This window comes from Symphodus melops (assembly GCF_947650265.1).
Source record: "Symphodus melops genome assembly, chromosome: 16".
In the NCBI taxonomy this organism is placed as follows: domain Eukaryota; kingdom Metazoa; phylum Chordata; class Actinopteri; order Labriformes; family Labridae; genus Symphodus; species Symphodus melops.
Genome location: NC_136706.1, coordinates 23,319,353 through 23,347,305, shown reverse-complemented (window position 1 = coordinate 23,347,305; position 27,953 = coordinate 23,319,353). Strand labels below are relative to the sequence as shown.

Below are 27,953 nucleotides of genomic sequence, written 5' to 3'. Positions count from 1 at the left end.
CTAACTGTCTTGGTCTTGACTCTGTCTCGATCCCTAACTGTCTTGGTCTCGACTCGGTCTTGATCCCTAACTGTCCTGGTCTTGACTCAGTCTCGATCCCTAACTGTCCTGGTCTCGACTCGGTCTTGATCCCTAACTGTCTTGGTCTCGACTCAGTCTCGATCCCTAACTGTCCTGGTCTTGACTCAGTCTCGATCCCTAACTGTCCTGGTCTCGACTCGGTCTCGATCCCTAACTGTCCTGGTCTTGACTCGGTCTTGATCCCTAACTGTCCTGGTCTTGACTCGGTCTTGATCCCTAACTGTCCTGGTCTCGACTCGGTCTTGATCCCTAACTGTCCTGGTCTTGACTCAGTGTCGATCCCTGACTGTCCTGGTCTCGACTCGGTCTTGATCCCTAACTGTCTTGGTCTTGACTCGGTCTCGATCCCTGACTGTCCTGGTCTTGACTCGGTCTGGATCCCTAACTGTCCTGGTCTCGATCCCTAACTGTCCTGGTCTTGACTCAGTGTCGATCCCTAACTGTCCTGGTCTCGACTCGGTCTCGATCCCTAACTGTCCTGGTCTTGACTCAGTGTCGATCCCTAACTGTCCTGGTCTCGACTCGGTCTTGATCCCTAACTGTCTTGGTCTCGACTCGGTCTTGATCCCTAACTGTCCTGGTCTCGACTCGGTCTCGATCCCTAACTGTCCTGGTCTTGACTCAGTGTCGATCCCTAACTGTCCTGGTCTCGACTCGGTCTTGATCCCTAACTGTCTTGGTCTTGACTCGGTCTTGATCCCTGACTGTCCTGATCTTGACTCAGTCTCGATCTGGACTTGGGTATGTTTTGGTCTCTGGTATTGTGGTCTTGACTTCAGTTTGAACAGAACTTACAGAGACTGTAGTGAAGAAGTGGACGCAGCCGTCATGACGTCACGTGATGGTTTATTGACTGAAGCGTTGAAGCTTTAAGTTTGGAGCCTCTGAAGGATCAGTCTGACTCCACTTTAATAAAGCTGTCAGAACTCAAACACTGGCAACGTTTCAGCATCAATGATACTAAATAAACTTAAAAGAAGGGAAAGGATTCACTGAGGGAAGAAACTGAGATTCTAATTGTATCATAAACATTTAGATTATCGCCCCCTGCTGTCCAGGAGAAAGACTGCAGGTTTCACACACTCGAGGCCACGCCCACTTCTCGTACACAGTCTTTGGTTTTAGCACGATCACATCCTGCTTCATTAACAGTTTACACGACACCACGGTCAGATGTGCCAATTTTGCCGTAGCCGTTCAGGTTCTGTTGCCATGACAACCCTGCAGCGAGTCACGAGATGGAACATCCAACATGGGGAGCGTCAAAGTTTCAGTAGCAAATATAAATGATTTTTAAACATTTTAGTAAATTTCACAAAAAAAACATTCAAGTGAGAAATATGAAAAACAAAACACTTTTTGGTAATTAAAAACATGAACTTGTGTTTGTTTTTTAATTCTGATTTAACAGAGTAACACATTAAATTAATTATGTTATCAGGAATTAAAGGTCACATATCCTCCAGGCAGGAGACGGAGAGGATGGACTTCATCATTGGGAGGTTTGGAGACTACAGACACATGTTAGAGGAGAGGATGTAGAAGAATATGTGACCTTTAAATAATGGAGATGAAATAAAAAAAAAGAAGAAAGAAATCCAATGAAAAGTTTTCTATTGTTTACAAATTGTCGGTTACTGCAAATATTTTACACAACTTATTATTCTTTTAATTAGTTTTTCTGAGTGTTTATTTGAAATCAAACATCACGGCTCCGTAGATTCGAGTCTTTTTAACACATTCGATTCTTCTCTCAGATCAACTTGAAATCATTCAGCCGTCTGCACGTCTCGACTTTCAACCCAAATTCAGCCTTCCCTCCTTTTTTAGTTGAAATAAATAAATAAATAGAGAAATAAATAAAACAAAGGGGAGAACCCTTAAAGTGCATTCACAGACTCTTGGTGGTGACCAGCTGCACTCTGAGAGACGAGGCTCAGCACTGAAGGCACTCGAGGGACGCTTTGAAATGTGACACAGGCAGGGAGAGAGAGAGAGAGCTGCCTCGATCGCCCTTCAGGTGACTTTAAGGAGTGTTCATTCACATCACGTGGTAAAAATGAGATTCAGCCGACATTTGAATAAACGCGTACAGCGAGTCCTCGGAAAGGGAGCGTCAGAAACAAACATGGTCGTGTTGTTTTCCTGATGACTCACATCGAAGCTGAGTGAAACGTTTTTAACCCTTTCTGCAGCTTCTGTCCATCAATAGATGAATCCAGAATAATGAAAAGAGAAAGTTTGGATTCATTACTGGAGATTCATAATAATGAGGATTAAGAGCGTTTCTCTCCTGTGTTGATTCATAATCACGGTCTTAATTCTGGGTTTGGATTTATTGACTGACTGTGACTCATCTGAAGAGACGTCAGTGAGCGTGATCTCATCCATGAGCAAAGATTAAATTAATCTGTATCGACGTCATTAAAGGATTTGTGAACATAAACTTTTTCAAATAGAGGTGATTATTTTCTGGCTTCTTTCCTCAAACAGAAAAACTGGACAAAACCAGAATCCAATCATCTGTGAAAGAGTCAGCGCTAACATTAGCATGCTAACACAACAACGCAGGACGCAGGTGGAGCTGTTTCTACGCCGCTTTACATAAACTACTTCGTATGAACTCGAGTGGAGCGAGCGAGCGAGCGAGGGGTTGGAGGCGCGTCTTTGGAGGAGAGCGGAGGCTTCAGTCTGGAGGAGGCGTGGCCTAACAGCAGTTTGTTTTGGTTTCATGCTGGAGCTCAAGGGCGCCACCTCCTGGATCAAAACGTCGCTCATGCTTCCTTTAAGCCTGAATGGAGCCGCGTGCTGACAGAGCGATATCTTTGATGTTTTAGTTATTTTCAGGTCCTGTAGGTGAATTTCAACACTTTGTGCAGCTGAACCGACACAAGAAGAAATGTTGTAACCAACGACTGAAAGCTTGTGGACATAATAGAGCTTCAGCTGCAACTGAATATATACTTAACAAATGTCATGACCCACTTGAGTCTTGTTTGAGCTTGTTAGCAGGTCAACATGATGAGCATCAAACATGCAAAAGGGGAATTCAGGTACTTAGTTAGTTTCTGATGATCAGACGTGTGCAAAAGTTCCAGTCTGTTTGGAAATGCTTCATGATATGCCGCAGCAAAGCCCTTCAAGACAAAGAATCGTCTTTGCAGAGACCAGCAGATCTGGTCTGTAGTGTCCTAAACAAGAAGGTTAATCCTTCTGGTCCAGCAGTAAAATGCTTTCATGCATTCAATGTAAACTTGTGTCTCCCTAAACAAACACGAGCAGGCTTATAAGCACCGCTTCACTGTCCTCTCTCTCTCTCTCTTTATCAGCCTCTATGCTTCAAAGTAAAAGAGAGTTTGATTTAAAGATGTTGAATGTCAGCTGCACGTTTCCAGAGACCGACTAAGTCAGTCTTCACACTAACAGAGAAACACCTTTAGAGCGACGAGGTCCTCACTTGGACCGGACCCCCAGAGTGATCTTGATGTGCTCGTAGACGACGTAGCTGATGCTGACGGAGGGGATGACCTTCATGAAGTTGGGTGCGAGGCCTCGGTAGAGTCCCTTCGGCCCCTCGGTCCTGACGATGTGTTTGAAGAGGCCCGTCATGCTCATCTGAGGGCCGCTTTCAAGGGTCGCTGAGGAGGACGAGAGGAGGGCAGCTCGTTACACACAAAGCTACGTGTACTGAGGACGTCATAAAGAATAAAAGAGTTTATAAAGAGGCTGCAGGTCAAAGACAAGACACAAGAAAAAGGACTACAACACTAGAAACTGACCTTGAGCCTGCATTCGTGTCCTGACGAGGGCGAGCGGGTAGCTGGCCAGCTGGCCACACGTGCTCGATGTGGTACCACACGCCAAGAGCACGAAGACGCCGGGATCAGCGCTGTCTGTGGCGAAGCGCTGCAGCCAGGAGTTCTTCAGCGTCTGAGGAGAGACGAGAAAAAGAGTCGGACCGAAGTCGAAGAAAAATCAAAAGGAGAAAAAGTGAAAAGCTGCCGCACCTCGTAGACGGCGAGGTCGATGCCGGCGTACGGGATGATGCCCAGCATGTTGGGAACGTAGCCTTTGTAGAACGCAGCCGCTCCCTCCTTCCTCAAGATGTGTTTGGCACAATCAACAATGCCCGAGTACTGACCCGTCCTCCTCAGGGCCAGGCGGGTCTTCAGCACCTGAGCGGAGAGACGGGGACGTCAAGAGACAAACGTCGTGGAAGAGTGGAAGACAAACGTGTCATGCAGTATGTTTCACATGAAAAGCACTGTTACATAAATGACTTGCTCACACGTGTGCACTAGTGGAGGTCTGTGAGTCTGTGTGTGACGGTCTGTTCCCCTCCACAAAAAGAGGTCACAGAACAGATTCACATGATGCGTTCAAGGCTAAAAGTTAAAATGGGAGTCAGTCACAGGACAAAGAATCTCTGAACAAAACAGAACAAGGTTTGAGCTGCATTGAATTCATCAAATTACAGACGTCATGATAAAGTAAATGAAGTTAAAAAATCAATATCACAACATTAAAAGTTGAAGTCCTCGGTCACCAATGGTGCATTATTTCTTGTTTTCTATCATCAAAACTTCCAGGTAAACACATTTCTAAAAACTCAGAGACATTGGTAACATTTGGTCCCAGACAAAAAAAAGGATAATTTTTAGTGACTCTCTTATAAAAACTGATTCTTTTTTTTATCCGGTGAGGTGTTTGAAGGTTTCTTACCTCCATGGGGTAGATGCTGCTCTGAGCGATCACTCCGGCCAGAGAGCCGGCCACCAGCCGCTCCGCGATGCCCAGCGTCTCCTGGTTACTCCCGATTAATCGCTTAATCTGACGGACAGAATATTCATTGTTTTTTTTATTTAAACATCTCAATGAAGTCTGAATCAAAAGCAGATGCAAAATAAATCCTTCTTTTAAAACTCAAGCAGTATGTTTGTGTTTCCTGCTCTGAGACGTAAACAACAGAAACAAGATGATCATCCGCCTGCTGAGAGACCTCATCCTCTGCTCCTTCCATCAGTGTTATGATGACGACATTTACCTGCATGTAATCCTCAAGCTATGAAGCTGTTAGCGTGGCTAAACAAAACTGAGCTAACACTGTCATTTGCAGGCAGCTGACCGACCCAGGATTAACCCCTAACCTGCCGACTGTTGGGTTCTTATTGCTCTCTGCTCTCACTTCTCCTCCCCGTCTGTCTGCTTGTCTCTCAGTCCTGTCTGGCTCTTTCAGGGGTTTGGAGTCAGGATGTGGGAGGTCTCTATATCCCTCATGTCTTATTCAGTGTTATAATAAATCTTCTTTTTATGTCTCCTGAAGATATCGAGATCACTTCAGGAGGAGAGCTCCTGCTATTCTCCTGAGTCTATCCCTGTCAGACTGTGAGGGGGGCGGGGTCACCTGAGGTAAGACAGGACATAGAAAACAAGGACACAGAAGTAGCAGACAAAGAGTCCTCTGTCCGACGTATCAATGCTGCGTGGAGTTTCACAGAATCACAATATGAACTGATCAAAATCGAAGATTATAAATCATGAAATGCCAGATCACTGCGCACCTGTTCATATGCCATGAACTTGATCGCAGACTCTGGAGCGATTTTGATGACATTGATGCCGTTTCCTCGCCACAGCGACCTCACGCCGCCCTCTCTGATCATCTGCATGAACCCTCCGGTGATTCTCATGCTGTTGCTCTTGGAGGAGTGGACCTTTAGAGGAACAAACAGGAAGCATATAATCACACAGGCGTTCACTGTACCTGCCATTATAAAAAAAACCCTGATCAGATTTTTACCTGCATCAGCACTTTGAGTCTGTCCAGAGGAGCGGTGCAGGTTCGAGACACAGCGCCAGCTCCCCCTCCGGCCACCAGGTGTCGCCACCACATTCCTGTCTTCTTCTCCTCTGCTGTGAACTCATCGGGCACCAACAAACTCTCCCCAACATCTAGAATCTGAGGAAGAAGAGACTCAGCACCTGTTTCGTCTCGGTCTCCATCAATCAATGTTCACACAGTCAAAACTTGTTTGTGTGGAAAAGACGTTCACAGAGGTCGTCTCCTGCTTTGAATAAGAGGGGAGGGGTTTGTACCGTGGCGTGTCTCCAGTGAAGGATGATCTCAGGAATGTTGTCTGCTGGATGCAGAAGGTGATAATCCCTCCACTCGTTCCAGTCGATCGTCATCGTGCCATTTTTATCCATACTGGGAATATTGAAAAAAATAAAAATTACGATGAGAAATGTGTCAGACATGTAAAACAATAAATTGATCTGCTCGCATGCTCGGGTACAGTCAGGTGCATTCTTCTGCTGAAAGGAGCTTTAACTGAACCTCGTGTTTCACGACCGATTCAACATAAAGTCACTTCATTTATTTGATGATATTTGTTGCATTTTGCATCTTAAGTTACTCAAATAAAGCAGCAGCAGGGAAGTGAAGCAGACAGACTGTGCAGGAGGGGAACAGTGTAGCAGACTAGAGAAGCAGCTACTTACTACAGGATAGGGGCCCAGATATGACCCCTCCTTATTCTGAGACCAGCCAGAGAGAGAAACACAGACAGACAGACAGACAGGAGGTTAAAAGAACCAGACAAGAAACACACAGACTCATAACAACACAACTAAGAGAGAGTTGGCATGAGTAATGAAAGACACACCGGCTGGTCAGGTTTTCAGATGTGGAACATGTAACACTGCTGAGCGAATGAGAGAAGTGAGTGAGTGACTTTTCTCTTTCAGACTCTGCAGTATGAAGCTGATTCAGGGAGAGAGCCACAGTGACTTCATGGTTTTGTCACCTGCTTTGAGTGAGGGGGCTGTTTCTATACTCTGTGTGCTAACAGCTGACTTCCTTCAGATGTCTTCATTAAATGCATCAAATAAAAAATAGCTTGCATCCCAGTGGTTTCGTGGTTTGTTTGCACGGCCCGTACACAAGAGGCTGCTCAGGATTTAAATTAAGAGAAAAGAGAGACAGGAGCCGGGTGGGATTCAAAACAAGCCGCTGCAATGAGGACTGAAGTCTCCGTACATCAGGTGCGCTGCCTAACTGTGAGGCTATCTGACGTTATACTGAAGACGCTCCATGTCTTCATACAATCACAGGAGTAATCAGAAGGTGAAACGTGTGAGGTGTGATAGAAAACAGTCACAAACGGGTGCTGCGTGTCACAGCATCACTCTCACCTTCGGAGGATCTTGTCCGCCTGCTCCTCTGATATGTTCACTCCCAGGTCGCGCAGAGACTGCATGATCTCCTGCGAGTCGATCCGACCTGAACCACAGGACACATTCTTGTGTTAGTGTTCGGCATGTTCACCTCCTTCAGTCTGATGATCCTGTGCTCACTGAGCGCTCAAACATGACATTTTAGACTTTTTTAAAGCATCAAATAAAAGAATTAAAACAGTTTCTTTGATCAAAAGATGATCGATCATTCTTCATACGGTCTAAAACTGAAACTTGCTTAAAAGAAGGACGATTCTTTTTTTTTTTACACAAACATGAGAGCAGAACTTGGAGGAGTAGGCATAATAATGATGTTTTTGTCTTGGGAGATCTTCATCAGCACTTGTGTGTAACGGATGATGTCTGTTTTGGATCTGATGAATCTACAGAAACAACAGGAGCTCATGCTGAAGACGTGTTAATGGAGAAACTTGATGTTTTCATGGGCTTGGTTTGACTGTTACTCCTCCAGCTGAGGAAGTTTCTCTCCTCTACATGAAGAACAGCAGAATTAGTTGATCACGAGTCCTCACCATCGTTCTTTTTGTCCAGACTCTTAAAGACCAGCCGCAGCTTCTTCTCGTGGTCTCTGAGATAATGAACAAACTCCTCAAAGTCCAACTGTCCGTCCAAGTCTTTGTCCCCGGCTTTCACGATTTTCTGTAACAGAGAAACAAACATGTTGTGTGTGTGTGTGTTTCAGCTAGCTTGGTGCATTAGCAGTGTTTACAGTTAACATGATCCCTGAGGGATATGAACTCATTCACAGCTGTTACCCAGGCCGCTCTGTGCACACACTGATGTGACGAACAGCAGCAGAGGTCAAAGAGGTCAAGCTTCAAACATCTCCCTCCATCTGTGCTCTGTTGACTCAGCCTGCACTTTAAACCACTTTACAGCAATCACACACATCAGGTAATTCAGCTTCTATACAGCCTGACAGCTCAACTGGAAGGACTTCTACAAGGTGTCAGCGTTAGCTGGAACATTAACACACACTTACAGGTAGCAAACGTCTACCTGAGGGAGGGAGCAGCTCGGTGTGCAGCACATGAAGGAGTTGTACCTAGCCAAACTAAATGATGTTTGTTTTGGAGCAAAACTGAGCAGGAGAGAGAAAAGTCAGCCGTGTGCACCGCTGAGCTAACAAGATAATGCTAAAGGGACAGGATGTCCAGTGACCCTTTAAACTGAAAAACAACTCAAGGGTAATACTTTAAAATCTAAACTTAATGCAATGCATCTTGTTGGCATGGAAACACAACTACTGCACTGTGAAACTCCTTTACCTAAAGTAGCATTGTTGAAGACGTGAGCTCCTGTGGTGATCTAAAGCAGGCTGCGTGTTTTTAGACTTAGAGCGTGATCAGAATGACAGAGAAGGACGTCTTCTGGTGCAATGACAATATTCAAAGTCAATGCAAAAAATGCAAATGGACTCAAACCTGCGACAGATGCTGCACAAATATTGCAGACTTGGCTAATCAAGAATTCAGACTGACATCAAAGCTGCATCATGACATGGTTTGTTTGTTTTACAGTGAGTCCTGAATTGAAGGAATCCTGTGAGCACGGCCGTGAGATCCAGGCTCATCAAACGGACCTGGGAGCTGGAAGCAGCAGGGAAGTTCAGAGACAAGCCCAGCTGTGTGCGCTTATCAGTGATGTTTTGAATGCAGACATGATCATATTTGTTTTTGCTTCACTTATCTGGAGGTGCAAATATTTGCAGGTTGTTTTTATCTGATGCAAATAAACACAAAGGGCTCCACTCTGAGGCTGAGTGGTCGAGCTTTACAAAGTGATGAACTGAATATCTTTGGTGTTTGGGATTATACATATATATTATATATGAATAATCTGCAGAGTCATTGATAACAACACTAATGTCATGTTGGTAAGTCAAAGTGTAAAGTCCAGGAGGCACACTACAGGAACAGTAAAACACTGACAGTCTGACTCACACTGAGCTAAAACATTCAGTACTGAGAGTCTCATTAAAACTTTAAATAATCATCAAATAATCATTATCTGCAGAGAGATGAACTCTGACTGAAGACTGACCCATCACACTCAGATAGTTGTATTCATACTGTTCAATGATAAACAATGGGGACAGAACACACATCAGGTCTCCCTTCACGCTCTGAATGAAGTGAGCAGGAAGGAAACAGACTCAATAAAGATCAGGTTTGTTTGGAATAACGCTCAGCGCTCCGATATAAGGTGATCAAGGCCTCCACATCCGCCCAACAAGACATCTTCTGTCTCTTAATGGATCCATTTACAGAGTCAAGAGCACTCAGCTGATCTCTACACATTCAATAAGAAGTGGCTTTAAAACGTTCAGAGCAGCTCAGAGAATGTCAGACTCTTTCTCAGAAACATACAGTGGTGATTGTGACCATGGCAGCAGGTCAGACTCCATGTTGGATGCAGCGTCAGAGAGAGAAGAATCCTCCCACGCCTTTAGAGAAAGATGTTACAGAGACCTCGTCACACGTCATTACAGACAATTACAAGTCATCAGCTTTCAGTCACACAAAGTCGGGGGGGGGGGGGGGGGGGGGGGGGGGGGATCGTCAGTCACCTCAAGATCTGATTATCAAATGTTTCTCGATGCATCATGAGGCTTCTCAATTTTGGATATCTAACCATCAATCCAGTCAGGTGACTCTAAATCCTTTTATTAAATAAATCCCACAAACAGCTGCCCCTGTGCAAACACATGATATCCTTTTTTTAAAAGTCATCCTGATAAGACTGAACAAGAGACACTCAAAAACAGTTCCACCTGGGATAAACAGTGCGCACGCACATACGGACCAGAAACCCCGGAACAGGAAGTGGGCCGGTCCAATGCTTTGGCTTTCCTGCAACAAAGCATGGCGATGTATCTTAGAATGGATTATTTCTCCCACCACTAACACAAAATAGGTCCAAGACTTTAATGTGCTCCTGTACTTTAGTGGAATTAAGTGAATCTATCTATCATCCGTCCATTCGTTATTTACTGACCTCACATCCCTCTTCCTTTTCTTCTATGAGTCATCTGAACTCCTTTAGAAAGGTAGAGAGAAGGCCTCATGTTTGCTTTCCTGGGACTAATGACGGTCTCCTTTATGATGAAGGTTATGATGACCTGGATTTTTTTAATGTGTGCTGTCGGTCTCGGCCAGGACGCTCGTGTAAAAGAGATTTTTCATTTCAACAAGGCCTCTCCTGGTTGAATAAATGTTAAAAGAATAAAACTAATAAATAATGAACTGAAGTGATGAAGGTAAGAATCCAAACTGCAGGTTTTCAGCAGATATGTTTACCGTGTTTTCTGTGGTTGTTTACATCTAGATAAAGTGGATGGAGTCAAAAATTAGGGAGAAAGAGAGACGTGGAAAAGATCTAATGTTTGTTGCTAATTAAATCCAAGCCATGTTTGGAGCTTGTTCAGAAGGTCATTTAAATCAGATGTGACTCAGTCTGGCCGCTGTAGACGCTCAAATTAGATCTCAGGGAGTCCTGTCACATTTACAGCTTCGAGGCAGCACAACATCAAGTTCAGAGAGACGGAGTTGAACAGAGTTTGGAAGCAGAAGTGAGCAGTCAATGCTGCTGCTAGCTACAGCAACAAGAAGGACAGTCCGACAGTGTGCTACAGAGCAGAGCGCTAAATTCGCTGGAGGTTTTAAAATAGATTTCTCTTCCTTCAGCCTTGGAAAGTCCACAGTGCAGCAACCTGTTCAGGCTGCTTCTGTAGAAGCACATCTGATCTGATCACTTGCAAAAAGCAGAGCACAAACAGAGTAAAACATTTGATTTGAAAACAAAATCTGAAATCTGACGCTGTTGCAGGTGTTCATCTCCAGGTAAAATCTATCTCATACCACAGACGTTATTAAAAAGGCGATCAGCTAAGAGTAGTACAGTTGTTGTCCTGCAGCCTCTCCAGGTCACACAACTCTAGAAATCAAGATCTGATCGACAGAATGGAACCGTCCACAAGACGTGCTACCAGCCCCATCCTACCTGTTGAAGATCTGTGGGAGGGGCCACCATAATTAATACAGTAGTCTTCTTTAGAGTATTCTTGCTGGCTTCCTGTGTATCAGATGAGTTTGCAGTCTTTTCACTCAGACCGGTGAGCTGCTCGCTGCAGTTTTCAGCAGCCTCAGTCTCTTTTTGCTCCGGAGTTTCAGCAGGATCACACCGTGTCCTGCCAAAAAGTCTCCACCACAGGGAACTCAGCATGTTCTGCAGCATCCTTAAACAGGGTCCTTGTGAGTCCAGTCGAGGTGGAAAAAACCCCCCCCAAAAACACAAAGAGTTGAGCAAGTGTGGAAAGGTCAGACGAGGACAAAGTGGGACTGCAGAGAAGTGCTGCTCCACTCTCCTGTCCTTCACTGCTCCAGCTCAGAATCTCATTGTATTACTGGTTCTTTCCCTCATTAAAGACTCCACTGACAGACGTCCAGGCTCAGCTCCAAAAGCATTAGAGTGCAGCAGGATGGAAAAAAAAGGAAAATCTTCAAGATAACACTTGCATCACAATTTCTGAGTCAACATCATGTCCTCTTATAACTAACGGAGAATTTCTCGCTGGGAATATGTCATGATAAGTATGATGGTTGCTGTGCAAAGACAGGAGAGCACTTAACAGCAGCCAGAGAAATGCAGCAAAGAGAGTGTCCTGAAACCTGCATCCTCACTGCAGCCCAGCTCTGGCCAATCACTGCAGCTCTTATTGGCAGGTCGGGTTGTGGAACGAGCCCCTCAGCCAATAGAGGAGAGGACTGCAGCACAGAAATTAATTTATGAGTTGAGAGTAAAAGGAGGGGGAGGGTGATACGCAGGGTTTCCCTTCAGCTGCACCTTCCTCCTTGCAGAAAATCTGCTGAGTGATGCCTCCTCCCTCTCTCCTCTCTCTCCTCCTGAGCACACAGTCAGCAAACAGCCAGTGAACCCATCCACCCCAAAACTGAGCTTTACTTCATTTTCATTCCCAACATGTACTGGGTCCTCCTGCTTCATTGTGACGCAGCAAAATATCTCAGCATTAAACCCTCATTACAGCAGCTGCTTTGTGCAGTCCTGCTTTGACTGCTTGTCCTTTCTGCAGGGCACAAAGATCCAGATTGACAGAAGCAGGGGCTCTCGAATTCACAGTGCAACCACTGTAACAGAAGGCTAATCTTAATCAACGGTCAGAGGGGAGGCCAGCATTAGTATTAATCTGGAAAGCTTAATTTCTGCTTGTAGATGCAAAGCACTCCATATGATAAACGGTTATATAACTGATCAGGCACAGAGACGCAAACTGTAAGGGGTTAATATGTAAGCTGTTGGACGTCCTTTCATTGACGTATCAGGGCGGCTGAAGGTTGCATTAGAAGTACAGTGGAGGAAACAATCAAATGGGTGGATGAGCTGATCAATCTGAAAATAGAGCGGCAACTAACAGCTCATTACAAGTTTAATAATGAAGCCTGCAACATCAAAAATGCCAGTTCTTATTTCATGTCTTCAAACAGCTTCAGTGGGAGTCTCTTTGTTTACAGAAAGTCACATGACGGTTTTTAAACAGGACTTCAAAGTTGAATTCATCATGATGACACTTATTAATAAATCAATGAAAAGTTGCAGCTCCACCTGAAAGCAAACTGATCTGCAGCCAATCACAGATCACACTGTACGATTGTATAAAAGTGTTGGTAGAACGTCAGCTCACAATTCATGTTCTTTCACTGTATCATCTGATCGTCGGACCTGAAGGCTCACACTGTACGGGTTAAAAGGGGGCGGAGCAACAGTCTGTAGATATAAGTGTATTTTACTTGTCTCATATGCATGAACCAGCTCGCACTCTGTCTCTCACACGCTGACGAACCAAAAGAAACAAGTGTTCATACAAACAAGGTTTCCTAACGTCTTTACACTTTGTTCTTCTGTACACACACAGAACTGCAGAACTAACAAAGCACACTCTTACTCAGCCCAGTCAGTAACTGGGTCTACTTCAACCTGAAATCTGAAACAGTGTACAGTCGGCTGTGATATGATACTTAATGTTGTGACTACATCGTCCTGTGCAGGTGTTATGGAAAATTTTACTCCATGTGTACTATATGTGTTGTACGAAGGTCTCACAGAATCTGTCATATGAAATGTATCTGAAATGTCTTAGAACACTACATGCACAGCATATTGGGTGTTTTGTTTCCCATCATTTTGTTCCCTTTATTCTGTTTCTCACACTCTGTACATGTGGGAAGAGTCACCCAGGCTCTTTCTCACTGGACTCCAGCTCCTTCTCAGCCTTGGGAGATGGTAAATAGTCATGTAGTCTCTTTTCTCACACTAGGGGATAGATGGTGCCCTGCCAGGTGGGCAGTGGCTCTATGTGGCGTGATGGGGGAGTGCTCTGGGTAGTGTGATGGAAATGTATAAGTTTTCATGTTTGCCTTTTCTCTGGGCCTCTTTCTCTCCTCACCGTGTGAGAGAGGGGTCTTCGAACGCTTATCTTGCCTTCGAATAAATGTTCGTTGAGACCAGATCGATCTTGGGGTTCCTTTTTGAATAGATCTTCTCACTCTTTATTTTCACTCTTTGGTAATGGAAAAAATTCCACAACACAGGTCGTTAGAAAAAGGACGCAACAAGGGACTAAACAACACGGGTGAAAATAAACTGTAACGCGCTGTCAGAATGATTCACTTCCAGATCCAAGATGCATCATTTATTCGACAACATCAGACATTAAAACTGGCACCACTGCATCGTAATATCTGCCTGTGATTGCAGTGCAGTAGTGTGGTGGTCAACAACAAACAACAATAATAATGCATAATGCTCAGAGGTTTGCCACAGTAGACTATTATGAATATAACCTGCTTCATTAATGAGAGCGTTTGACTTTGGACTGTGACCTGCAGGGACACACACCTGTACTGTCAGGACGGTTCAGTGCATCGGTCAGCCTCGGGCTTTATGCTGTGGATGCATAGTTATGAATGTTTATGAACATGTGTGAGCAGAACACACCTTCTTACTTTACAGGCCTGTTTACACTTTAACCCGGGGCGAGCCTTTGTTACACAGCTCCGGGCCTGTACAGTACATTCAGTCCATTACAACGAGTCAACAACAGTCTCCCAAATAAGATGTACTGAAAGACCGTGATTACTGAGCAGCTGCAGGAAATAAAGACATGTTACATCCTGCTGATTACTCTCTTCTTGAATTTGTCACAAGATCAAAGTTTGAAATTAAACCATTAGATATATACGTACATGTTTTAATACCACAACAACAAAAACAAAAGTCACCCAGCAGGGAGTCTTTTTTCTCTCTCAAAAAGTGCAGGTAAAGAAAATAATCGACATGGGCGAGATGACATCGATTAGAGGTTCTGACGTCGGTTTTGATTAATTGTGGACTGATAGCAGAGTCCGAACTGTTTGAGTCTGAGGCTTTGCAGTTTTTTCTTTGGTTCCTGTCTTGAAGAAAGTATCCGGTTTTCAAGGGTTAAATTCTGAGACCCAACACTGCTGCATTAGAACTGTTCATTTTCTTCTACCTGCGTATTTGAATAACTGCCTGTTTGTCTCATCAGGATGTAACACGTTTTTATTTTTCAGCATCACGTTCTGTAAATCAGCAGGCGGAGAAACGACTCATCTCAGATGCTGACACAACGTCTGGCTTCAACACAACGTTCAGTCAGGGAGATGACGCACCTTACACAGAAACAGTATGATTCTTCATCTAAATGACAAGCAGAGGACTACCTGCACGGCCTACACCTTCTCAGGTGGACCAGCTGAAGGACAATAAAAATCTGCATCAGATAGAAAATGACTTTACTGTAACTTCAACGTGTTTCGCCTGTCGCTTCCTCAGGTTCGTCCTACATGTTAGCAAGGTGAACCTGAGGGAGCTACAGGATTTTAAAATGAATATACTGTAAGTTTATAGTTTACTGGGGGGGACGTTTGTGTATGTATAAGAGTTTGCCTGTCGTTGAAGTTATTACTGTCAGGCACACTGAAGCCTGACAGGTTTCAGCTGCATACTTTCAAACAGTAAACTGTTTTAATGCTTAATCCTGTGACCTCTGCAGTCTTGGACGTTAGCCACAATGTTTAATGGCGTGGAAAGAACCATTATCCCGGATTATTTGAATATCCGAAACAAACAATGAGAGAAACTTCCAGAGAAGCAGGGATTTCCACAACTGAGATCTGCTTCCTGTCCGGACCTAGTCTATGGTCCAGACAGTCAAATGAGGTCAAGGAGGAGATTCCTGTAGGCTACTGGACTTGGTTTCGGTTTCTCCAAAGTAACGATAGTGTCCTCATTCTGATGTATAAAATGAAATAGACATCCTCATGAAAACTGTGAAAGTATGAACGATTTGGGATAGAAGATAAAATGCAGCAACCTGTAATGGGGATGTAAAGATTAATCATGAAATCATGATAAATCGATTCAAAAATGGTACTCTGAAAAATGAATCTCAATAATACAGTTTTTAAACTTCCTCTTACCATGAGCTCATGTTCAGTGCGATGGACGCCTAATTTCTTCAACCCGATCGTCAGGTCATTCACACAAATTCCTCCGTCCCCGTTCACATCTAGGACTTGGAACAGCACCTTCAGCCGATGCTCCTGTTCAGGTCCTCCACAGATGTCACACGGGTGCTCCAACTGGCCGGGGGCGACCGGTTCAGTTGAGGAGGGGTCCCCGGCTTCGTGCCCCCCTCCCCCGCCGCCGCCGCCGCCGCCCGGGTCCACGCCGGGGTGGGTCTCTGTTGAGCGGCACTGGCAGAAAACATCACCGAGAAGGGGCCGCATTAATGAGCCCTGCTGGTGCATCATGAGGGTCCCGGTGTTCGGCTCCACATCAAAGGGTCAACCGGTTAGTAGCTACGTCACAGAGAGCTCGAGAGGCCACCACGTCTCGAGCGCTAACGAACGTTATTTCAGCCGGTTAAAATTCAAACGTGACTTTCTCTTAGAGTAAACTTCACATTAACGAGCTTTCTCTCGGTAATTAAACTTAACGACCGACCACACGAGCTCAGGTGATGTTAGATAAGGTAAAAAGCGTAATATTTACGTTAAAGCTAGAAGCCGGTAAAACGAGACGTGGTGCTAAAATGAGACTCCCGAGCTGTCAGCTTCACCGGCCGTTAAAATACCTCCACAGCTCGGACGTTTTAGTTGCAACGGAGCCCGCGTGTGGTAGTGAGGTTAACAAAAATATCCGTTTTTACAGAAATGTTAAGAAAAAAATGTCTGTTACGAGGTTTAAGTGCCGTTAACTTGCCGACCGTTGACGAGAAAAGATATTTGTCACCGGACCCGGGTGCGCCTGTAGTCTCGTTGTTCATCGCGAGATTACAGCGTGACAATGTGAAGCGTGGTTACATTTTACCCAGCTCATCTGGCTCATAGACATAACATACGTATATTATGTCTATGATCTGGCTTGTATGAAGATTTAAATAATACGAGGGATTTCTTGTAGAATATAAATTAATTTACATACCAGCTACATTGTGTAGTTATTTATAAATTTAGCCATATGAATGAAAAACTACAACATATAGTTTATACGTTTTTAAAGCCAGCTTTTAAATGAATTCCTCGCAATATATAGCAGAGCAGCTCACACCAATACAAACTATAACCTCTTTAATACGGTTGTGTAAATTAAACTTTATATTAAGATAAAAAATTAACACCAGTAGGCTATATGTGAAGTCTATCTTCAAAAGTTTCTAAATATGTTTAGCAGGTTTTCACGAATATATCTGGTAGTTTTCCTCGTTCTGTATTGAACTCCTTTTCCATTGTGTCTGGTGTTTCAGTCTCATTGCGCTACAATTTTATCTTCACGTCGGTTCACGCCACAGTGGCGCCATCTTTAGTTGAAAGTCAGAATTGCATTGTGTTCAAATGAATGACACGTTTAATTTGCAAATTCTGTATTCATTTAATTCAGTGCCCCTTTTAAAAATCCAGTTTTCACTTTCAATTGCAGTCCTCTATCTCTCTCAAGTGAATTTAATGACCTGTAACAAACCACAGGAGAAAACTGTTTTTTTGTGTCATCAGATATAATCAGCCCGTGGCACACTGCTGAGACAAGCATTCAGTTCACTTTTTACTGCAGTATTTCTACTAAAAATACATTTATCAGTGAACTAGCAGGCTCGTACATACACAAAGTATGACTCACTATTTTGTTATTCTCGAATGTCACATGAGGAAACTTTCTACAAACTCCACATTTACCCCCCCATAAAAGAGAGGACAAACACTATTTAGAAGATAAGGAAACAGTTGAGACCTATTACAACCTAGTAGCACCTGTCAAATGAAAAGGCCTTTAAGTACTCCACACTACAATGTGAGATGGCCTCCTTTTACACACAAATGACAGCACAGGACAAAACATGAATAATTGACTACAGAGCTTAGTGCTGGTGGAGTGCAGAGTATTATGCAGGTTGTATACCCACTTATTGTTCACTCTTCATAAGGTATCAACTTCTAAAGAGTCAACCTAATGACTGACATTATTTAGTATGCTGCTGTTGAAGGGAGGAGCCTCCATACTTCCTCTACATGTCAATGTTTCTAACAGCGGCTGTTTATTCTCTGCTGGATGGAAAAGTAAGAGTACCCACTTCTCTTGGCCCCACTGCACCACTGCTAGTGTCAATATCCCGTCAGTGAACAACGTAAAGTAAGAATAGAACAAATAGAAATAAGAATATACCACCACCAATCATTTTATGGTGAGCTCGAGATGAGCCATCAGTAAAACAAGCTAAAAGAAAGAAAAGGTGAAAAGTGCAGAAAATAACAATCAATAAATAGTAAACATGGCGCTGAATGATGTCCTGTTTGTGTCACTGCTGGGACAAAGCTTGAGTTGTACTTTTATTTGATTTTTTAACTTTTTTAACAAACTATGCTGGATTCATCTTCTGAGTTTTAAGTAAATTCCTCCTTATACACATACTGTACAGACTATTCAGACTACTCAAAATCTCTTAAATAAAGTATTTAATATGAGCAACTATTTGAATAACTAGATGTTATAACGAACTTATTTCGTTTTTTGTTGCAATGTTATTAAATAAAGTTCAACATTTTATTCAGAAACACAAAACAATTGCTGCAAAATAATGTGAGAAGCTTTATTTGGTTCTTGAATCCACAACATAGTTTGCTCGGCTGGTTAGATGATGGACGCTGGATTCTACCAATGACAGCAGAGAATGCAGCGTGACCGCGTTCGGTTCAACCAATGGGGTGTCGTGGGGGGCGGAGCTACACGCCCAGCTAACGTAAGCGTTGTCGGTCGGAAGAAGAAAGCCGATTCTGGAAGCCATTACGTTGCGCAGTACAATTGACTAAATCCAACTATTTTTGCGTACAATACGCACAATTATCCCTCCAAAAGAAGAATATTTGCACTTATGGCATCGGCCGCGAAAAAGCGGAAAATGAATTTCTCGGAGAGAGAGGTGGAAATAATAGTGGAAGAAATAGAGAAACAAAAGCACACACTGGTTAACCACTTCAATGCTGGAGTCACCCACATGGCAAAGAATAACGCGTGGGCGGACATCCTGAAAAAGGTGAACGCGGTCACCACCTGTCCCAGAGAGCTGCCCGAGGTGAAGAAGAAGTGGTCCGACATGAAGACCGAGGTCCGGCGGAAAGTGGCCCAAGCTCGGGCTGCCATCGAGGGGAGCTCCGCTGACTGCACTCCGGTTCACGTCATCCTCACCGCGATGCAGCAGCGGATCTGCAACCTGCTGGGGGAGGCGACCATCATCAGTTTACCTGCTGCAGACTCGGATGCTGAGATCAGCCTACCTGTGAACACCGCCACCACCGTCACTCTGACAGAGAGTAAGTGCACCAAAGTTTTCACTCTGAGCATGCTCAGATCAGCCTCCCTGCACAGCCAGGAGGGGATCCATGCACACACAACAAGTATGATAGAGTCATGCAAAGTCCTCTCTGGAGGATTCATCATGTGTGTGTCACAGTGAGCATGTTTAACTCATGATATTAAATCAGTTAATAAAACATAGAGACTGTGGGCTTTTAGCAGTGAACAGATGCTTCTTCCTCTTTCTTTTTGTTAAGTTGCACAAATGCAAATCACCTCCGGTTCCATGAAGCACTGTCCAATCCAAGCATCCGATTATTCCTGTAGATATGTACCTGCACACACTGATGATCATATAGTGTTGTTGTTGTTGTTGTTGTTGTTGTTGTGTGTGAGGCTGCATCGTGCTGGCTTCACATACAAACAGGAAGCAGCAACATCTGTCAGGTTTTTAAATTGAAGTGTAAGAGTTGTACTTTTTGAAGGAGATGCTCTGTCTCCTCTGAGCGTTGTCATGGAGACGACGTTTGGACACTTCTTACAGTTCAGTCTGATTGTCTTCAAAGTGAGACTGAGCTGTGACATTGATCTGCACCGTCACTCTGATATCTGATACATAGATTATGCCCATATCGAACCCGATACCCATATTGGATCGGATCGGTCCCATCTCTAGTTGTAGACACGAACACAAAGCTAAGTGTCCTTTATTCACTCCTGATGTGCAGCTTGTTCAGACGCTGTGTTACAGACTTTAATCACCTCGTTGTTCTTCAGATTGTCTGCTGTCGTTGTTCTTGGTCTTTGTCGTGTTTATAAAAACGTGTCCCGTCTCTTTTTCAGCTCTTCCAGCTGGACCTGGAACCGTTTGTGATGAAGTCAAAAGTGGTATGTTTTTATGTCTGCAATAATAAAAACACATCTATCTTATTTTGTAAATGGCATGGAGCTGGCTTTAAAGTGATTACGTTTAAAGAAAATCTATTGTCAGGGTGACTGAAGGTCGATGTAGTGAAGCCTTTAATTTCCTCTTTTACAAACCAGTAAGAAGCCGAACACATGACTCAAAACTAACTGTCAGCATCAACACATTCACTGTTACGTCTGAAATGAATGTGTTATCAGAAAACATGCAGCGCAGCCACTCATCACTGTGAACATGTGAACACACACTGCAGCTCTGCTGAACGGGCTCCTCACTCTAATAAACAACATCTGGCTGCGTCATGTTACTCTGGCATCGACCGGCTCCACATCTGAACTACATTTAAAACAAGCTAAACAAACTGTAGTGAGTTGCACATCATTTTAAAATACATTTTACTGAATGTGGAGCCGACTGATCTCTTAGACTAAATCAAAAAAAAATCTGTTTAATCGACTAAATAAAATATTCGTCATGTGATTAAAAATGTGTCGTTTGACAGCCCAAAAATAATATCACACATTTATTATGTATAAAAAAAAACTACAGCAAAATTCATGTGAACTGAAGCAACAGAAAGAAAAGAGATTAGAGACTCGTCCTTTAACGTGTGCACTCGGAGAAGACGACTCTTCTTCGCCGTCATTTGATTCTCCTTCCTGTTTGCAGCTGAAACTACGTACCACACCCTGGAGGACGGAGGCGTGGTCGAGTACTGCACCACCACCGTGGGCGAGTCCACTCCCACCGTTGTGACGTCCGTCGAGGCTCCGGTGGAGATGCTCGCCTCGTCGTCGGCGTCCCCGCCTCCCCCTCAGGGTCAGGCTAAACCTCAGGAGCTGAAGAGCCGCATCGCCCTGAACTCCGCCCGCCTGCTGCAGGAGCAAAGAGTCACCAACGTCCACATCCGCCAGATCGCCCAGCACCTGGAGGGCCAGAACGAGCTGCTGCAGGTGATGCGGCGCTCGCAGGAGGCTCAGGCGTTCGCCCAGGAGAGGCAGGCCCAGGCTCTGGAGGGGATGCAGGCTGCTATGCTGGCTCTGGTTCAGATGCTCAGACCGGCTCTCAAAGACGTCCGAAAGTTCATGCAGAGCGGGACTGAAGCCGCACCTGCGAACTCCAACAGCTCTGCAGCCGCTACAGAGGAGCTGAGCCGGCCCAGAACGCCTCCTCCTGCTCCCCAGAAAGAGGAGACACAATGACTGTGTGTGTGTGTGTGTGTGTGTGTACGTGTGTGTGTGTGTGTGTGTGTGTGTGTGTGCGTCAAAGCTTGCAAAAGTTGCCTTAGAGAGAGCATGTACAGGATTTTACTTTGTTTTATGATTTTTACAGCTTTGTTCATTATTGGGTTTATTTTATTGAATACTTCTGATTTGGGGGTTTCGATGCTGCACATTGAGTTCTGTCTTTCATCTCGCAGTGTTGATCCTGAGTGAAGGATAATCCACCTTGTTTTTAAGATTAGAGTCAGCTTTGGTTGGTGTGCACCTCGTCCTCTCAGTGGAATACAGTTTTCTCTGCAGGCTGCATTACCACTAACCAACCACAAGAGGTCAGTGTGTATCGGCAAGATTAAACACTGATGGAGCAGCTCTGTATAACTGCTTTTCATGTTTATTTAAGTGTTTAATCATTTTTAAAAACACCTGTTCTGTAACCTGAGTAGAGCTCGTGTGATCTCCATGAAGAAGAGACTTCTCTCTCTCTCTCTCTCTCTCTCTCTCTCTGTGTGAACATGATCATGGAGCGGAGGAGGCGGAAGAAACGTCGAAGGGAAGAGGAGAAGAAGAGAGAGTGGCGGATCGACGCCTCATGACTTTTATTATCGGATCCAAATCTTTGGAGTGAAATATGAGCAGATGAGCAACTGACTGAATAAAATAAAAACAAGTTTTTACAGAATCCCTTAAAGGACGTGTTCATGGATCAGAGCTGCTTCATTATTACACTGATTATTATTATTGGTTATTACAGATTAACCTTTAAAATACGGGGAAACTCCTCACAGAGAGGCTCCTGACAGACGGGGAGTTAAACCAGCAACCTCCTCGCTGTGAGGGGACAGAGCTGACCACTGCAGCACTGCTTAGTTTAGATCGTACAGTAAAATAAAATAAATTAAAAATACACCATGGTAATGAGAAAAGGTGCTTCGATATTGGAATAAAATGAAATAAGCATTTAAATTGAAGGATTGAAATAATTCATCTCAGTGATCTAATTTAAACTCAAAGAATCAGAGAGGAGCACGCTCGTCCAAACTGATGAATGTGGATGAGTAACAGATTTTTTCGAGTCTCAAACAGGACTCTTTTTTTTTTTTTTGTTATAAATTACATTTCCGGTTTGTTTTCATGAACCAAAGACCCAGAAAATCCCCCAAAATGTCCAAACCTAGCGGACAAGAAACTTGATTAAAAATAAAGAAAAGAAAAAGAAACGTAACATTCAGTAAAATTAAACTCTGTGATGCAAAGACTGAATCTAATTGTTACCATTATGACGGTAAAAAAATAAACACGATATTGTGGCCCCTTCATGACTGACTTCCACGATTCTTCGTCTGGTTCTGTGCTGAGACTTTGTTGACGCTCCCTAAAGCTCTCCCCCCTGAGACGTGAGGCGTTCACGGCACCTCTCTGTGACTGCCTGAGTGACTCTTGAACTCTTCACTGAGGAGGGAAACGTTGTTGAGGATGCGTTAGAGCTGAGAAAACTGCCAAGAAGAAGAAGAAGAAGAAGAAGGAGTCTCACTCCGGTTCTCTGCAGCGGGTCACAGCTGCTGTGTTTCCCCGAGGATGAGGAGCGGGAGACCGACGGGACGGTGAGTTTGTCTGGAAGTTTCTCGGAGAGAGTTGAAGACAAGTCGGTGTTGAGTTTTGGGTGTTTGCGTGGCAGCAGACTGCAGAGAGAGAGAGTCCGATAAAGAGTGAGGAAAGTTACGGATTTAAAGAGTGAGAGTCTCACATGAGTAGACAATTAGTTATTTGGGATATTTAGTTTTAAAAACAGACTATAAAACACATAATTACACGATTTCCACATCTGTAATTATTGCAAAAACTGTCAAATCTTGAACATCTGGAACAAATGCTTTCTCTTCCAGGTCCCAACATGATTGTCCTTGAAGCAAACACGGATTTGAACCCCCCTCTGTGAGTGTTTGTCCCGCAGCATGAGCAGCCTGCAGCAGCTGGGGACCATGTCCTTCCTGATGAAGAAGAAGAAGTTTAAGTTCCAGGTGTCCTTCACGCTGGAGGAGCTGACTGCGGTGCCTTTCGTTAACGGGCTGCTGTTCTGCAAGATCCGGCTGATGGATGGAGGGGACTTCTCCATCCTGTCCTCCAGGTAGGACCGACGTGAGCTCAGCTCCACATCACGATTCATCGAGCACCTCGATCTATTAAAGACAGAGTGAATATCTGAGGGAGTATTTTCTACTTACTGAATGTTTTGAACTAAATTCAAAGCATCGCTCGAAAATGAAAATGTTTATTTTTTAAGTAATTTTTTAAGTAGAAATGAACTTCTCTAAAAAAAAAAGCAGAAAATAAATAACTTTCATTTCAAACACTTTTTCTGCAGTGTTTGACATTTCACTTCTTTTAGTTTGGTGTCGTCCTCCCTAAAGACAAAAATCTGCCTTAAAATCAATAATCAACAGATCGTGTTTGTTAGAGGTTCTGAATGTCGGTTTCCTTTAATTTCCGGTCGCGTGCTCTGCTCTACATCCAGGTAGGATTCATAATAGAACAACTTGTCACTTCCTCCTTGTTGTGAAACCTTTATTGCATGCAATCCACACTTCTCTTTCACAACCTGGTCTGCCTTCAGTCGTGTTAAATGTGCACCTGTTGCTTTGGAGCGTGACGTGACGCTGTAACAAAGGTGAGAAGTGTGTTGATGGTTCTCGATGTCAAACTGGAACCAAACTGCACATCTTGCACTTCAGCCTTTATTTCACCCTCATGTCTCCTGGGGAAGCTGCTGTCCTGATGTTTCTCAGCTCAGTATGACGCCATGATGGTTATGAGGGGAGAACTCCTTCCTGTCTGTGACGTCAACAGCACCATATCTTAGTGGACAAGTTGCAGCCATCGCAGCCTGTTGCAGGGCTGCAGGCTGAAGCACCCGAGTGACTCCAGAGCTTTGGCAGCGTTAAAGGAGGAGTCAGGAGCCCCCCTGAAGCTCCGCCCCCTGCAGGACGTAGTGTGGAGGTTTACTGAGTGTAGCTCCCCTGCAAGCTAAGGAGCGCTAACACAAGCTAGCTTCCTGTCCAACAGGAAGTAGACCAGCTCCACGTCCACGGGTAAAAGACGACACAAGGTTCAGCCTGGTTTTAGAAGCAGCTTTATCCTCAGATTATCCTCGGATTAGATTTTCTCCTCTTTGCTGCTTCGTCCACGTCCGTCAACGCTGTCCGTTTGAATCATGTGGAATCGTCCTAAACTCACCTGCACGCTGTCAGTGCCTGGAGGAAACACACCCACTAACCACCCCGGAAGATAAGTCTCTGCGCTCATGTACGGAGGCCCAGAAGGGACGATGGAGCAGCTTCACTTTATCTGACTCTGTCTTTAAGACTTTAAAATGTTAAAAACAAAACAAGAAACAAAAATACCTGAAGTGCCCTTTAAAGTCTCTGTGAGCTGACGCTGCCAGATGTTGAAGAAACATCTGTCAGGTCTTCCAGATGTTCCTACCAGAAACATCTGCCAGAGAGTAGTTTGTCCTCTTGGACGTCATGGAGTAATCACAAGAAGGAGGCGGGATGGACTCGACGTGAGACAGTTTGTCTTTTGTGACTCGGGGCGCAGCCTTCGGCCGTTTGGAATAAACCCGTTTAAAAACGCTGCAGCGCTGCACCCTCACCTGCTGCCGTTGTGCCGAACACCTGAGGAACGTGCGTGTGGTCAGACTCGTTCCACCTGCGGCTCGAGATGAGTCAGCGCAGTGGAAGTGTCCGGACAGGTCTGCAGACCTGAACACGTGTTTAAAGTGTTGTGATGTTTCAGATGACTCCGTGTGGTTTCTCCTCCTTTCTCTCACATTTCATTAAAAGTCCTGAGTCACTGTGTTAGCTAACCGTTAGCATACAGACACCGATGAGACTTTAAAATCCTCATATCATCATTTTCCCACTCATGCACTCCTGATAATGTTCAGAGAACTGTTTGTCATGCTGCTCCTGAAAGCAGTTGGACAGCGAGGGTCGGGTCGGGGGAATAAAAGATTTCAGCGGGTAGTTTCTGAGCTCGGAAGAAGAAGTCCAGCCGAGACTCGTTCACACGTGCAGCTCACACTGGAGTCGACCGGTCAGCCTCGGAGCGGGCCGTGCAGGACGGAGGCGACGACTCTCACAGGTCTCACTAAGTTTTCACAACGTCTCAGTTTTTATTCAGCCAGATTATTTAGTGGTGAAAACAGAAGTGTTTAAAGTTGAACAGAAACTCAGCTTCACCGCCAGTTTTGAAATGAGCTGAGACTCAGAAGAAGGAATTGAAGTTGTGAAAGTGTAACTCACTCTAACTTAGTGAGGGAAATAAAAGACAGAAGAGAGGATGAAATGAAAAATGAAAAGGCCTCAGCCTCTCCTCGGAGCTCAAGCTGCAGATGACCTCTGACCTTTAACCCGGACTCAGGAGCTTCCTGCGTGACCATCAACATTCCTACCAGATAAGCGAGCCGAGCCGACCATAAAAGCTTTCAAAGTGAAGACGGCTCTCACAGTTAGACGTCAGCACATTTACCTGCATGCAAATAGGAGCAGGTGTTTCCTGTGCTGACTGTTAGCTCGCTTCTCTTTCACAGGAAGTGCTCTGCTCCAACCTCACAGAAGAACATTTAAAGTAGTCAGATGTGTCAGGATGAATAATCAGCTTTATAAGTGCATCACAGCTGAGCTCAGACTGAGCCTGCATGTGTGAGTGCTGCTCAGGAGGGACAAGGACTGATAGACAGCCCACTCCTTCTGCCATCAACGCTGCACAGAATCACATCTCTCTGTTTCCCTGCAGACCGAGCAGCAGCAGCACTCCCCACTGAATGTAGTTCAGTAGCAAACAGGCGTCGTTACACAACAGACAAACACTCCTTTATGCTCCTCTGATTTCTCTTTTACAGACGTCTGAATGTGGAAAAGTCCTGAACACCACACATTTATTCTGGACTGTCTTTGCAGTTTAGTACAAAAAAGAATTCTCACATTTTCCTCTTGATTCACGGAGCACTCGTGAATCATCGTTTATTTATTTAAATCCTCGGAGAACACGTCGAGGGAGAACGCTCATTTACAATGGTGCAGAGACACGAGATACAGATCGAACGAGCAGCAGCAAGAAATAAAACACAAAGTTAGTTTATTTATAAAGCACCTTTCACAGCACAAGGTCACAAAGTGCTGTTACAAGTATTTATCTGTAGAAAACAATAACAAATCAACAACAACAACGTGCAGTCAGTTTTTAAAAAAATGCAACCCCCCCAAAAAAAAAAAAAATTTAAATGTTAAAAGCAAAAACAGTGAAAATCAATCAGATCAGAAGTTAAGATGTTGGCTTGTCCCAGTGTTCTTCATGTGTTGATCTCAGTCCAGGTGTTTTTGGGTTCGGGTCCGAACTCTGACCCGGCTGAGCCGTGACTGAGAGCGTGTGTTAGCGTTAGCATACTGTGTGTGCTAGCATAGTTTAACATGGCGGGGTGCGTGGAGGGTGAACATCCTGCTTCATGAAGATCGCTCCGCTCATGCAACAGGTCGGAGGACATGAATGCATCTTCTGGTGTCTGAACACGTGAACTAAACTTCCTGGAGTTGTTGGTGCGAACACAAACAGCCAGAATGTTTCCCCATCAGCCCCTTTGACTCTGAGTGAGCTGATGTGAGAGCGGGTTAGGGAGGAGGATGTGTTGATCATGTGACCAGCTGCACAGCTATAGAGTGAGTGTGCATGTCTGCTGTCAGCTCATGAAACAGGCTGCACGATACCGGTTTGTTCAAGGTGGAGATGCTCATCACTGCGTCTCACTGTAGGACAGAGGGTGCAGCTCTTTGCTCGTCTTGTCCCCGTCCCCTCGGGCAGGGACGGTCTCCTGCGTGTGAGTGACTCAGCTCTCTGTCAGCAGCTGGGATCCTGACACACATTTACGGCCTTTTATTGATGCTCCTGCTGCTCGATCATGTGACCCTGGTGGACTCTGTCCTCGGTTGAGTTAGTTCAGCTAACCGTGGAAGTCGACCTGCTTTTAAAGGAGATCTGAGAAGGAGCTGCTTCCTGTTGCGGTGAAACCAGTGAGATGTGCTGGTTTCTATCCAGTCTGCTGTCACCGCACAGACTCCTGTTCCTGCTGCCTGTGTTCACTTTCAGGTGTGTTTGAATCATCAGACAAACATTCAGGTACAAGTCCGAGGAGACGGAAGCTTCTCGTCACACGAGGACATCTTTAGATGCTTTTTCCAGTTCCTTTTTTCTTTTCTGTTTTTAGATCTGGAACTCTTTAGTAAGAGTCACCCAGCACCAAGTCTGACAGGTCGTCTGCCCCTCTCTGATTGGACGTCCAGCAGAAGTGACCTGCAGGGTCAGTGATTGGACGGGCTGCGTCTCATTCCTCAGATTCTTACTGCAGAAAAAAAGAAGCAGAGCAGCCAATGGGAGCAGAGATAGTGGGAGTTTTGAATCCAAACACACGAGTGAAGCAGTGAAGTGTTTCCTGCTGCAGCCCGGATCAAAGAGCGAGGAGAGAAACCTGACCTCCTCTCTGCTCGTCTTTCTCATTAAATCAAATCTATTGGTTTGTTTTTTTA

General features: G+C 44.6%; 3 protein-coding genes across 5 annotated transcripts in view; 2 read left to right on the top strand and 1 right to left on the bottom strand.

Annotated features, from left to right (window-relative positions):
* Positions 1 to 30: 30 nt before the first annotated feature.
* On the bottom strand, positions 31 to 16,759 carry LOC306836868 (calcium-binding mitochondrial carrier protein SCaMC-2-B-like). 2 transcript variants are annotated; one of them, XM_079364208.1, is made up of 10 exons: positions 15,858 to 16,759; positions 7,851 to 7,977; positions 7,276 to 7,363; positions 6,178 to 6,289; positions 5,882 to 6,040; positions 5,643 to 5,795; positions 4,804 to 4,911; positions 4,089 to 4,256; positions 3,861 to 4,011; positions 31 to 3,719 (listed from the first exon to the last, which is right to left on the bottom strand). In XM_079364208.1, the coding sequence occupies exons 1-10, from the start codon at positions 16,188 to 16,190 to the stop codon at positions 3,535 to 3,537; spliced, it is 1,584 nt and encodes a 527-aa protein (XP_079220334.1). In that variant the 5' UTR covers positions 16,191 to 16,759; the 3' UTR covers positions 31 to 3,534. The 2 variants fall into 2 exon arrangements, with proteins under 2 accessions (XP_079220334.1, XP_079220335.1); XM_079364209.1 differs by lacking the exon at positions 15,858 to 16,759 and adding an exon at positions 11,341 to 12,387.
* Positions 16,760 to 18,325: 1,566 nt separating this feature from the next.
* naif1 (nuclear apoptosis inducing factor 1) lies at positions 18,326 to 22,054 on the top strand. Of its 2 annotated transcripts, XR_013780823.1 has the most exons (4): positions 18,326 to 19,244; positions 20,071 to 20,115; positions 20,822 to 21,704; positions 21,819 to 22,054. XR_013780823.1 is itself a non-coding variant. In XM_079364210.1 (3 exons), exons 1-3 carry the CDS (start codon positions 18,806 to 18,808, stop codon positions 21,352 to 21,354), a joined length of 1,017 nt encoding a protein of 338 aa, XP_079220336.1. In that variant the 5' UTR covers positions 18,326 to 18,805; the 3' UTR covers positions 21,355 to 22,054. The 2 variants fall into 2 exon arrangements, 1 of the variants encoding a protein (XP_079220336.1); XM_079364210.1 differs by having other exon boundaries at positions 20,822 to 22,054.
* Positions 22,055 to 22,807: 753 nt separating this feature from the next.
* eeig1b (estrogen-induced osteoclastogenesis regulator 1b) overlaps positions 22,808 to 27,953 on the top strand; it is a 13,150-nt gene continuing 8,004 nt past the window's right edge. The window contains exons 1-2 of the mRNA XM_079364650.1: positions 22,808 to 22,976; positions 23,259 to 23,500. Coding sequence (XP_079220776.1) covers positions 23,328 to 23,500 — 173 coding nt within the window. The 5' untranslated portion in view covers positions 22,808 to 22,976; positions 23,259 to 23,327. The remainder of the gene's footprint in view (positions 22,977 to 23,258; positions 23,501 to 27,953) is intronic.